This window comes from Dermochelys coriacea, chromosome 25, assembly GCF_009764565.3.
Source record: "Dermochelys coriacea isolate rDerCor1 chromosome 25, rDerCor1.pri.v4, whole genome shotgun sequence".
Lineage (NCBI taxonomy): Eukaryota > Metazoa > Chordata > Testudines > Dermochelyidae > Dermochelys > Dermochelys coriacea.
The window spans coordinates 1799199-1810788 of NC_050092.1; the positions used below are offsets into that span (position 1 = coordinate 1799199).

General features: G+C 47.7%; 2 protein-coding genes across 2 annotated transcripts; one reads left to right on the forward strand and one right to left on the reverse strand.

Annotated features, from left to right (window-relative positions):
• Window positions 1-2104: 2104 nt before the first annotated feature.
• On the reverse strand, window positions 2105-6576 carry NDUFA7 (NADH:ubiquinone oxidoreductase subunit A7). The gene is made up of 4 exons (XM_038384323.2): window positions 6287-6576; window positions 6037-6086; window positions 2713-2862; window positions 2105-2383 (listed from the first exon to the last, which is right to left on the reverse strand). Exons 1-4 carry the CDS (start codon window positions 6569-6571, stop codon window positions 2287-2289), a joined length of 582 nt encoding a protein of 193 aa, XP_038240251.2. The 5' UTR covers window positions 6572-6576; the 3' UTR covers window positions 2105-2286.
• On the forward strand, window positions 6495-8793 carry RPS28 (ribosomal protein S28). The gene is made up of 4 exons (XM_038384324.2): window positions 6495-6584; window positions 6763-6810; window positions 7262-7400; window positions 8661-8793. The coding sequence occupies exons 1-3, from the start codon at window positions 6546-6548 to the stop codon at window positions 7382-7384; spliced, it is 210 nt and encodes a 69-aa protein (XP_038240252.1). The 5' UTR covers window positions 6495-6545; the 3' UTR covers window positions 7385-7400; window positions 8661-8793.
• The last annotated feature ends 2797 nt before the right edge of the window (window positions 8794-11590 follow it).

The window sequence follows — 11590 nt, forward strand, 5'->3', positions numbered from 1 at the left end:
TCTGTAGATAAAAGACAACTTGGTGTGTTTGAGATGGTTACCGGATATGTGAAGGTATATATATGAAGATGATTGTGGATGTCTTGTATATAGTTGTCTATAGGGTTCCATTGTTGAAGCGGATCCTGGTGTCCAGGAAGCTGACGCTGGCATGGCAGAGTTCTACAAAGAGTTTGAGAGACAGGTTCTGGTTGTTGAAGATGTAGTGGAAATCTGAGGGAATTTAGGTCCTCTCTCCAGAGGACAAAAATATTGATTTATCTCAGGTAGATCATTGATTCTTTGGTGCATTTGTCCAGAAATTCAGCTCTTACTTGGGTCCTGCCCTTAACACTCCCTCCTTTCCCCACACAATACCCTCTCACTTTAGTTTGGTTGTGCTTTCAACCCAAGCTAGCTTGCCCAGCTGGGAGTGTGGTTTTTTGCCTGAGTGCCGTTTTCACTCAGGCTGGTAACCCACCCACTTTACAGGGAGGATGTAGGCTAAACCACTCAAGGGCTGGCAGTTCTCCAATACCTTCCCACAATCCCTCCCCGCCTCTGCCCAAAAGGGCAGACATCCTCCCATAATTCACTGACAGAATCAGAGCAACTTGGCTTACTGCAGCACAAAGAATCATGGGATGTGTCTTCCAGAAGTCTTACCAACACAGGTGAGTGCAACACCACTGTGGACCCAGTGACTTGATTATGTATTTGCAGTGTGGCTAGGCTAAGCCAGGTGCCATCACCCAAGTTAAGTGCAATGAAGACGTATCATTAGCTTTTCTCATGTCCTTGAGATGCAGCCAGCACTGGTGAGTGGAACAACCACTTTTCACAGCCCTGGGGAAAGTGAAAAAAATGCTGGATTGCTTGGCGAATCCACGGTGGTCAAGTATGATCATTTATGCACAATAATATCCTTCATCCTTTAGGGTACCATAGTGCAGTACAGTGTCTAGAGCACTTGTTCTCAAACTTTTATGCTGGTGACCCCTTTCACGTAGCAAGCCTCTGAGTGTGAACTCCCCTATACATTAAAACACTTTTAAATATATTTAACACTATTATAAATGCTGGAGGCAAAGCAGGGATTGGGGTGGAGGCTGACAGCTTGCGACCCCCCCATGTAATGACCTTGTGACCCCTTGCGGTGTCCTGACCCCCAGTTTGAGAACTCCTGGTCTATAGGAAACAGCCTGACTATTCTAAGATAGAATGAAACAGACTGTACACTAGCAATAGTACATAACAATTCTTCAAAGGAGAAGTGAGTAACAAGTTAAAACTGTTGGAGTTTGACCAATCAGATCACTGGACATAAATTCTAGTCAAGCCCCACACCTCATTCCTTTTCTCCCTATGTCTGGAGTTGTTTTTACTGGCTATTTCACCTTGAATGGTCCCTTGCAATGTGTTAACTACTTATATTAAACAAACAATCTGTTCCATCTTGTATTTAGCTGTGACACTTTGAGCCCTGGTTTACACTACAAAATTATGTTAGTATAACTAAGTCGCTCAGGGTGGTGGATTTTCCACTCCCCTGAGCAATATACTTATACTGACCTAACTCCTGGTTTAGACAGGGCTATATCAACAGTCGGGCTTCTCCTGTCGACATAGCTACTACTTCTTGGGGAGGTGGAGTACCTACACCAACACGAGATGCTTTCCCGTCAACATAGGTAGTGTCTTCACTAAGCACTACAGTGTCATAGGGGTAGTGGCACCGCTGTAAGTGTACACAAGCCCTCAGTAAGTTGGTCCAATAAAAGATATTACTTCACCCACCTTCTCTCTCTCTCTCTCTATTATCCTGGGACCAACATGGCTACAACACTGCATATAGCTCAGAGCTGTAAGTCTCATTCCGACTATGGCACCTTTTGCAGAACTGCACCCTCTGGCACCATACTGAGCCACTGTTTTAATAATGATTCAGAGGGAAGTATCACCAGCTCTAATTTGTACATGACCTGTGTTTTGAGGATTCATTCCAGGAGTGACCAGGATTGAATCTGTTTATTTTGTGAGATCGTCTATCCCTCATTTCCGTAAAATACAAGTTTACTCCGAACTTTTGTTTGAATAAAAAAAGTTCTGAAAAGAACATTAGGTATACATTAGATAAATATGTTTAATCAGTCATGCCCCAGCAAAATGGTCTCTATTCCAGGAGAATAAATTCTACACAGCGTTACTGAAGTTAACCCCATCACTGGATCACCGGCCAGGCTGCTGCTTTTCAGTTAATCCTATCAAGTCCAATCTCATTCAGCCTTCTCTTCATACTTGGCCAGCTCACAGGTAAGGTTGATCTTTGGATAGTTCCCACTTCTCAAGTGAAACACCTGGTGTCACTGGCTTTTTCTCAGTTGTTGCTACTGCAGATTCTGAGCTAAGGGAGAGACAGAGACTGGCCTTCAGAAACTGTTAGTTTATATAATCAATTTAACAGCAATACAGGGTTTGTTAATAACATAGAACATTTTAGGGAAACCATTCCCAACCCTATCCCCTCTTACTCAAAAGAAGGTGCATAGAGACTGCACACTAATTCAGCATTCACTCACTAGCACAGTCAACATCATTTATTGCAGCAGCTATGTGTTACATGGTGGCGCACCAGCCAAATACTGACCAGACTTGACCCCGCTTAGCTTGCAAGCTCACAATATCACAGCCAGAAGTTGCATGGCTGCAGATCATAGGATCAATAGGACCTACCTGGCATCTTGAGCGCATGATGCGAGGGATTTCTGCGGAGACATAACAATAACTGGAGGGTAGGACTCCCTGCGTCCATCACGAGTACAGTAGTAGTTATTTGCAAACTTGTGACTGGGACCCAGTGGAAGTTTAGGAGGTGGTTGAGTTCTAAACAGCAAACAACCCAAAGAAAGCATCAGTCCGCATCATGCTAAGTGAGAACCATATTCTCAGTCTTACTCTTGAGTGGAGTATTAGGGGAAATAGGCACTGTACTGTTATGCACAGGACACGCTAGCACTGTATCTTGAGCCACCTTCCAAGATTGCAGAATGAGCACAGAAAGCCTTAGACACAGTCATGGCTACGAATACAGAACTGAGGCCATGAATTCAGAGCATCTGTTAATGTAAACAAAGGCTCACAGGGCAAAGAATAACAGCCCAATCTCTCTCAGGGGCAGAAATAGAAAACAGGGCAGAGTTCCAAACATGTATGTTCTAATTCCCCTGCAGTATATTAAAAGTTAAGGAAACATCATTGCCCAGTACGAAACTAGGAGAGAAGGGCACAGCAAGTAGCCTGTATCTGGACTATGTTAACAAATCTGAGGAACGAGCGAGCAACAAAAAGGACATCCAGAAAACTGTCACTCTCTCAGCAGAATCCTGTAGTCTTTAAATGACAACCATTTACACTAAAAACGGAGAGACCTGCTTCAAATGAGAATACATCTCTTAATAAAACATCATTACTGGGTTCCAACATACAGGTGGAAAGCAACAAGTTAATTCCAGTTGCTAGAACATGAGTATAGCTGCTGCTGAGAAGACAGGAACCAAACCTTTAGAGAACCGAGAGTGAGAAGAGGCAGAATCTGATATCTTGTACAGTAACTCCTTGCTTAACATTGTTGTTATGTTCCTGAAAAATGCTATTTTAAGTGAAATGATGTTAAGTGAATCCAATTTCCCCATAAGAATTAGTGTAAAGTGGGGAGGTTTAGATTCCAGGGAAAATTTTTTTGCCAGACAAAAGACTATATATACATATATACACAGTATAAGTTTTAAACAATTTAATACTGTACACAGCAATGATGATTATGAAGCTTGGTTGAGATGGTGGAGTCAGAGGGTGGGTTATTTCCCAGGGAATGCCTTATTGCTAAATGATGAACTAGCACTCGGCTGAGCCCTCAAGAGTTATCGCATTGTAGCCTCACACTCTACAAGGCAGCAGGAATAGAGGGAGGAGACACAGCATGGCGCAGAGAGAGACAGACACAGACGCACTGTATGTGTGCGAGAGACGCGCATTGCCCCATTAAGTACGCTGACGCCACTTTAAGTACATTGCCTTTTTAAGTAGGTCAGCAAATTGAGACAGCAGCTGCTGCCAGCAAGCTCCCTCCGTCCTGAGCCCTGTTGTATCCCCCTATGGAGATAGGGTAAAGGAGCGGGGGACACCCTGACATTAGCACCCCTCTCCCCCCCCCCCCCCCCGCACACCAAGCAGGAGGCTCTCGGGGGAGGGGGGCAATTAATAGCCTGCTGGGCGGCTGCTGCACATGGAACTTAGGAGAGCTGCTGGTCCACCCTTGTTCCAAGCCCCCACCCGCTAGCTCCAATGGGCTGCTCTTTCTCCAAGCAATGGACAAAGCAGGTGACTGCCGAACAACGTTATAAGGGAGCATTGTACAACTTTAAACAAGTATGTTCTCTAACTGATCAGCAACTAACCAGGGTGAGTTAAGTGAGGAGTTACTATATTTGGAACACAATCCAGCCTTTCACTTACAGGCTGCCACTCCAAGTTCAGTCACATGGGTAGTGAATGAAAGTTTCCATCTGCATGCAGTTGGCTTTTGGGAGAAATGAACTGTAGGTCTTACTCTCCATTTCCTACCAGGCAGGGGTCTACATCCCTATTAACACTAAATGGACCTAAGCAGGGATATCACAGCTATCACATTTCAGAGTAGCAGCCATGTTAGCGTGTATTCGCAAAAAGGAAAGGAGTACTTGTGGCACCTTAGAGACTAACAAATTTATTTGAGCATAAGCTTTCGTGAGCTACAGGTCACTTCATCGGATGCAACAGATGAGGAGCTGATCCTCCCCATGACCCCAAATGTAGTGGTCTGAGCTTCTTTCCTTATCAGATGCCAATCAGCCATTATGTGGGCAACAGACATAATGTTTCCCCACCAGGAGCTGTAGAACAGCGAGTTTGCATCCTCTTTTTCTTTTGAAGCAATGCAATGGTGAGGCTGTAACTTTAAATACAAAAGTTGGGAAACAAAAAGTTAATATTTCCACAGCAATATTAATTCGGCTATGTGAAACAGGATTTCGAGTTCTTTGCAAGGCTCAAGAGTAACTATCATGCAATTATATGCAACAGAGAAAGCTAATGTTGCTATTGAAATCTTAAGTGTGACCAACAAAAAAGAAAAAATAGGTATTGCTTCTTTAGGAAAGGTAAAGAGGTCTGAAAGCTTTGTGGTTCCCCCCCCACCCCCAGCTTTATTATTTACCTTAGAAATACCAGGACTGTCCAGTCTGGTTTTTCACTCCCTAAATGAAAAATGATTGGCTGGAGCACAGTCTTAAAAATTCAATGTTTCTTCAGCATTTTAATTAACTGTAATAACTTATTTAAAAAAAAAAAAACGGCAGATGTAAACTGAATAAAAATTACTTCCCCTCATGATCAAGTTTTGCTTGTGTGGCATTGGATATTATTACCCTATTAGAGCCTCAGAGTTTCTCCTCCTCCCTCCCAAAGAGAGAGAAACAAGACTTGCATTTCTAATATAAAATAAGCAGAAAGAGGGCAGGGAGAAACTTTCAGGTCTTTATGTACTGAACTCAGAAAACAGCACTAACTCATTTTTCTACCTTTGAAGGCCTCCTTTAACTTTTAACAGTTCCTGAGATTTGTATTTAAATGGGTAGCAATAAGTTACTAATAAATATTATGATAATTTTGTCTAAAGTTTATTTTATCTCCTGCTGTTACATTTAAGGTTCTTACGCATGAAAGATTAGTGAGAACAGTTGTTTTCTCTCTTCTTACGCCAAGCTGCATGTCTGTATTCAAGCTTATGCTCAAATAAATGTGAGCCTCTAAGGTGCCACAAGTCCTCCTTTTCCTTGTGCAGATACAGACTGACACGGCTGCTACTCTGAGACCTGTTTGGGTCCAGTTACGCTTCGCCCTTTCCCCTTCGCGGTTAGAGAGTTTCAGCTGCGCTTGCAGGGGTTTCACACATACCAACAGAAGGAGAAGGGCTGGCCTAGGAGCAGACCAGTTCCGTCCCCATCTCCCCGGCCTTACCTCTGGGAGATCTCCGTGTACCGAAGCTGTAGCTTGGCTTGAAGGTCCCGCTGTAACAGAAGACGAGAGGGTCTCAGGGAGGCGCGAGCCCAGGGGCAGGGAGAAGGGGTCCAAGCGCCGGCCCAGTGCGGGCAGGAAGCCCAGGGAAGTAGGGAGAGGCAGGGGGGCGGGCGCCCTTCCCTGCTCCCAGCACGAGGGCGTTGCTGGACCCCGCCCCAGGGATTCGGACAGGCCCGCGCGAGCCCCTTACCCCCGCCGCCCAGTTGCGGAGCCGCTGGATGAAGCGGGTGGCGGACGCCATCTTGGTCGCTGGGAAGGGCGCCGCCGCGGTGCGAGCTGGGAAGCGGCGCGGCGCTTGTCGGGAAAGGAGAGGACGCAAACGGTGCGCGGCGCACGCCGGGAAGGGGACAGAGCGCTGTGCACGCTGGGTCTCGCGATAGCTGGGGCTATATAACCGCGCGAGGGGGCTGACCCCTCCCCCTCTCCTATCCGCACCCACAGCAGGCGCCATGGATACGAGCCGCGTGCAGCCCATCAAGCTGGCCCGGGTGCGAGAGAGCGGGGCCGGGGGCGGGGCCGGGGGTTAGCAGCGGGGCCGGGGGCGGGGGTGAGGCCGGGCCGGGCCGGGGCCGGGGCCGGGGGCGGGGGTTAGCAGCGGGGCCGGGGGTGAGGCCGGGCCGGGGCCGGGGGTTTCTGCGCCTGGCTGACCCGAGTCTCTCCTTGCAGGTCACCAAGGTGCTGGGCCGGACGGGCTCGCAGGGCCAGTGCACCCAGGTGAGTGACCCCCTCGCCCCGCAGTCTCGTCCAGCGCGAGCGGTTCAGGGGCGTCACGGGCTCCCCCCAGGCCGTGGACTGAGCCCCGGGGCGCCGGGCCAGTGCCCAGGCCGCTGGGACTCGCCAGGGGCGGGGAGTTCCGCAGTTTACTCCTCCGCGGCGTGGAAAAGTTTCCCGTTACGGCTTTGGTCCGTCCCCCGCGTCATTTAATTGCCTGATCCCTTGTCCCCGTGTTGCGGGGGGGGGGGGGAAGCGGACTTTCCCCATCTGCCATTGGTAGGCAACCCATGAGGTGTGGGACTCCCCGCATCGTGCCTCTGGCGAGCTGGAGGGTGGCCTGACGCTCGGTGCGGCATGTGCGCAGGGGACTAGGGCCCCGGAACCGAGCAGGCGTGTCCCAGGGCAGTGGCTGTTTCGAGCATTTCTGTTCATTCTCTGCTGTGGCTGTCAGGTTCGTGTTGAATTCATGGACGACACCAGTAGATCCATCATCCGGAACGTAAAGGGGCCCGTCCGTGAGGGGGATGTCCTGACGCTGCTGGAGTCGGAGCGTGAAGCAAGGCGATTACGCTGATCTATGCTGCAGCTGGGTAACTCATTTCGTTTTCGGGCTCTGATCAAGCCCTTCTTGGGTCTGAGATGTTAATCTTCACTGTGAATAAATTAAACACCCAGTCAGGATTTTTTTTTTTTTTTTTAAAGTGAGCTTCTGGTTAATAAGCCAGAAAACTCTTAGTCTGTCTAGGCCTAGAACATGTGTCTGGGTTCTGAGACCCTTTCTCTGTAGAGAGCTCACAGGTGTCTGCTTTGAGGCCATAACAACCTAAATGCTGAGTATTTGAGTCTTGTGCTTTGTTTTGAAGACATAATATGGTTAAACCGAAGATTTGCTCTCTTGGGAGTGGTGCCCATTGCTTTACTGCATATAACTGTGACACTCCATGTGTCGGTCTGCACTCCAGCAGTGTTTACAGTTTGAACGCAGCTGTGAAGAATTGAATTAGCAGTCATAAGAACTGACCACAATTTGTCTGTGTCTACACTACCTGCAAAATCATAATCGTTGCTGGTCATCTAACTCAGTTCTTCATAGAACGATGTTCTTCATAACTGTTCAAATACAGTAATGTTTTGTACTTTGGACAACACAAGAGTGTGATATTTGCCCCTCCCTGCGGGCTTGGGAGAACAGGGCTAATTGCTTTATTGGAGCTTTTACCCAGAGTTGCTCTGCAGTCGTTTCATGCTGCTATAGAGCAAGTTATTGGTTTGGAAAAACAGATGGAACAATGGGATCCTGGTCCGTGTCTAGGGCTCCTAGGTGTTATGATGATACAAATAAAAAAACTCTTTTGAAGGTGATTTGTCCAGGTGCAGCCTTCGATCCAGGCTGGACTTCAGGCCAAAGAGGAGCCATATGCAATTGTTTTAGAGTGCTCAGGTTCTGCTGGCTGTGGCTTTTCCTATGTGTAAACTGGAGAGCGCAGCCTGTTTCTGTAGAATGTTCTACTTCTGGGGCTCAGGCATGTGTCTGGGCAATTAACTATTTTGAAAATGGCCCAGGATATTTCCATTTACCTAATGGTCTCCTGTCCACAGGAAGCTGTAACTGGTCTTCAAGGTTCGATGAAATATGGTGGGTGAGAGCAGGCAGGTGAAATCCTGAATTCCACTTATTGCAGTGACATGTGCAAATGCCCCATTAACGACATTAGGGCTGTTTGACTCCTGAACTAACTATTGGAGCAAAATGAAACTCATTTTTTCTGTTACCTCTAGTCCCTCTTCCCCCGCCTCCCCTCCCAAGCCTTGGAAGATAATGTGAGACTCGGATCTGAATTTCTTTATAGATGGCAAGCTTGATGTGACTACCATTTCTGACTTCCTGTAATGAAGAAGCAACAGTTCATACCTACTCTGCTTAACTTAGTGAAGAGGAATGTTGTGTTTCAGAGACTAAAATAAAGGATTTTTTTCCAGTAACATTTTTCCTTGCTTTCAGTTATTTAAGAAACAAATGTTTGCTTTTTATGTAAACAGAACAAAGTTCTATAGGAAGAAAATATTGAAACTACTTCCAGAGGCTACCTCTTCTGAGCTACCTTGTCCCTCTCTTTCATTTAAAACTCATTACAAGTGCTGTAGCTGAATTGCCATACAAAAGATCCCATCTGGTGATGGCTGACACTTCATGCTGGAAGCCAGTGCTTTTTTTTATACATTCTCAGACCTCAGCAGTACCAAGATTGACTATATTAATGAACAAAAAAAAGCTTTGAGACCATGGGCTGTCAGGCATGAGGTAACAAAAGCTTTTCAGCTGTAATTAAAGCTAAAATTATGTCGTGGAAGTCATGGCATCCGTGACTTCCAGCGACCTCTGTGACTTTGGCTAACCAGCTGCTGCCGGCAGCAGGGGACCCCACAGCAGCCCCGCCTCTGCTGGGTAGCTGTGGGTGGCAGGACCTTGGTAATTGATTGGCTGTTGGTGGTGACCTGAGCTGCCCAACTGCAGCCACCAGTAGCAGAGGGGACCCTAGAGCTGCTCAGCGCTGGCAGGGGTCCTCTGCAGCTCACAGCCCCGCAGGGTGGCGGGGGGACCTCCCAGACACTGGGCAATGGAGTCCCTGCAGCTCCCAGCTGCTGGTTGGGGAAGGTGCTGGATCCTCCCTCCCCATTTTGTATGGGATGTTTTTAGTAAAAGTCAGACTTCTGTGATTTTTTTTTTTTAATTGCCAGTGACCTGTCCATGACTTACTAAAAAATATCCATGACAAAATTGTAGCTTTAGCTCTAATGCCCTTTTTGGTGGGAGGATTATAGCTGTGTTTTTTGTAGTAGCAGCTAGAGGCCTCAACATAGATCAAAGGCCCATTGTGCTAGGTGCTGCATGTGTACCTAGTGAATGATAGTCCCTGCCTTAAAGGGGCCCTGTGCCGGTCTTAAACCAAGAGCTTCTGTGTATGGGTAACTTGCACCAGTTGAACTTAGGATGTGAGTTAGTTAAACCAGTGCAACTTTCTCATAGGGCCAAAATAAGGGGACTTGGCTAAGGTCACCAAGCAGATCAGTGGCTGAGCTGGGCCAAGAAGCCAGGTGTCCCGACTTCCATTTCACTAGCTCTCTTCTGTATGCTGGGTTACCCCAGAGTTATCAGGACTAGAAAACCTAACCACTGAGTCACTTTTTCCCTCCATTCTGGGAACAAATACCTGCATCTTGACTGACTCATCAAGAGACTGTATGCTTTTCTGGACCTGCCTCTTACAGCCAAAATAGCATGCAGACCCTCCTACCTCTCACTGTGGCTACTGTAGCCTTCCTTCGGGTTTACTTGACAGACATTGCCCCATCCAGTCAATCACTCTCCTGTTGATCCTATAACCTTCATCCCTCCACTACATCAAATTCAAGCTGCTTCTGGCGCACAAATCCCTGCTTCCCACCTACCCTATCTCTTACTGAGGTGCCTCCAGCCTGCTTCATTAATGATGTCCCATTTGTTTATTTTCACAGCCATCTGTGCAGGCTTCCCCTCAGCATAGCATATGCAGAGAATACTTCCCCTAAAATGGCATATCAGGCCACTCCCTCTTATCTCAAGTTCCTACAACATCCATAAAGAATGAGTTAGCCAAGGTTCTTTGTCAATGTATTCATAATATAAAAACAAATCTCACCTGGTTGTGCCCACAGCCTATGATCCTCTGCCTGATTTTGTTGCTGTGTTCCCCCCCGCCCCCCATTTTGTCCCCTCCTGTTACGTGTCGCTTTATCTTTTGTAGCCTTATGACACTTATCCTGCTTTTGGGCACTTAAGGGGTCTGTGTCCTGGTTCTGGGTCCACTCCAATCCACAAAGCTCCCACCCCACATTGTAGGCATGTAACCTTACTTGGCACCCAAGTTTTCAGGCTAAAAGTCCCCTCAGTGCCCAAGTTCCTGCCTGTAGACGTATGCTGCTGCCTCCTGTTAGCTATCTGAATGCCTATCCCTTGCTTAAACAATTCACAAAGCTGGGGAAGACAGATATTGTCCACCTGAGTTGTGGGCAGGGTCCTGTCTGGTAGGTGTGCTCTGAGACTGCTATTAGATTGGGTCCACTTCAGACTCTGGCAGGAGGAGATGCTGCTGCCACATTATAACTGACCCAAGCACTTGCCTGGGATGTGGGAGCACCAGATTCACTTCCTCCTGCTGGAGGGGGAGAAAGGCTTCAAAGAGGGGGTCTCCCACCGGGTGTGCTGTAGCTGCTGTGCTATAGGATAGCTGCATGTCAGGCTCCCCTCAATCTGCCTTGGTGAAGCTGTTCTGCTGTGGGAAAATAAAGCATCACTGGAGCAGGAGGCCTGAACCCAAGGCTGCCCACCTGGGTGCACAAATCACCAGGCTACATTCTCTGTCTCGCATTCAGTTTCTTACTCTTGCTTTCTTTGGCCCAACGACTAGCTAAATATTTAATCCACAGTGGAGCAATGTCAAGAGGCCAGACTGAGGGGTATCAGTATCCCACAGCTCTCTGGTTAATGCCCTCACCTGAGATGTGGGAGACCTCCTCTTGTAGCCTTTGTCCCCTGCCAGCAGAAGGGAGAATTGAAGTGCCAGGTGAGGTGGATGGTGGCTCCTCCAGCTGTTTTGTGTGGAGTGAGGCAAGCACCTAACTGAGGCCTGCAAGAAGCTGCCTGACTCCAGGTAGCAATGTGAGCTCCCATTCTTGCCCCCTGGACTCAGGGGCTTAGCTCTGCGAGGGGGCAGGGCTCAGCCCACACTTGTGGTTGGCA

What these genes read in the sequence shown, in the direction of transcription:
- RPS28 (XM_038384324.2), top strand. Translation starts at nt 6,546, where the DNA reads ATGGATACGAGCCGCGTGCAGCCCATCAAGCTGGCCCGG. An exon ending in AGCCCATCAAGCTGGCCCGG is followed by an intron (nt 6,585 to 6,762) that starts GTGCGAGAGAGC and finishes CTCTCCTTGCAG; the next exon opens with GTCACCAAGGTGCTGGGCCG. An exon ending in CGCAGGGCCAGTGCACCCAG is followed by an intron (nt 6,811 to 7,261) that starts GTGAGTGACCCC and finishes TGTGGCTGTCAG; the next exon opens with GTTCGTGTTGAATTCATGGA.
- NDUFA7 (XM_038384323.2), bottom strand. Translation starts at nt 6,571, where the DNA reads ATGGGCTGCACGCGGCTCGTATCCATGGCGCCTGCTGTGGGTGCGGAT. An exon ending in TCCGCAACTGGGCGGCGGGG is followed by an intron (nt 6,087 to 6,286) that starts GTAAGGGGCTCG and finishes CTTCTGTTACAG; the next exon opens with CGGGACCTTCAAGCCAAGCT. An exon ending in TACACGGAGATCTCCCAGAG is followed by an intron (nt 2,863 to 6,036) that starts GTAAGGCCGGGG and finishes TTTGCTGTTTAG; the next exon opens with AACTCAACCACCTCCTAAAC.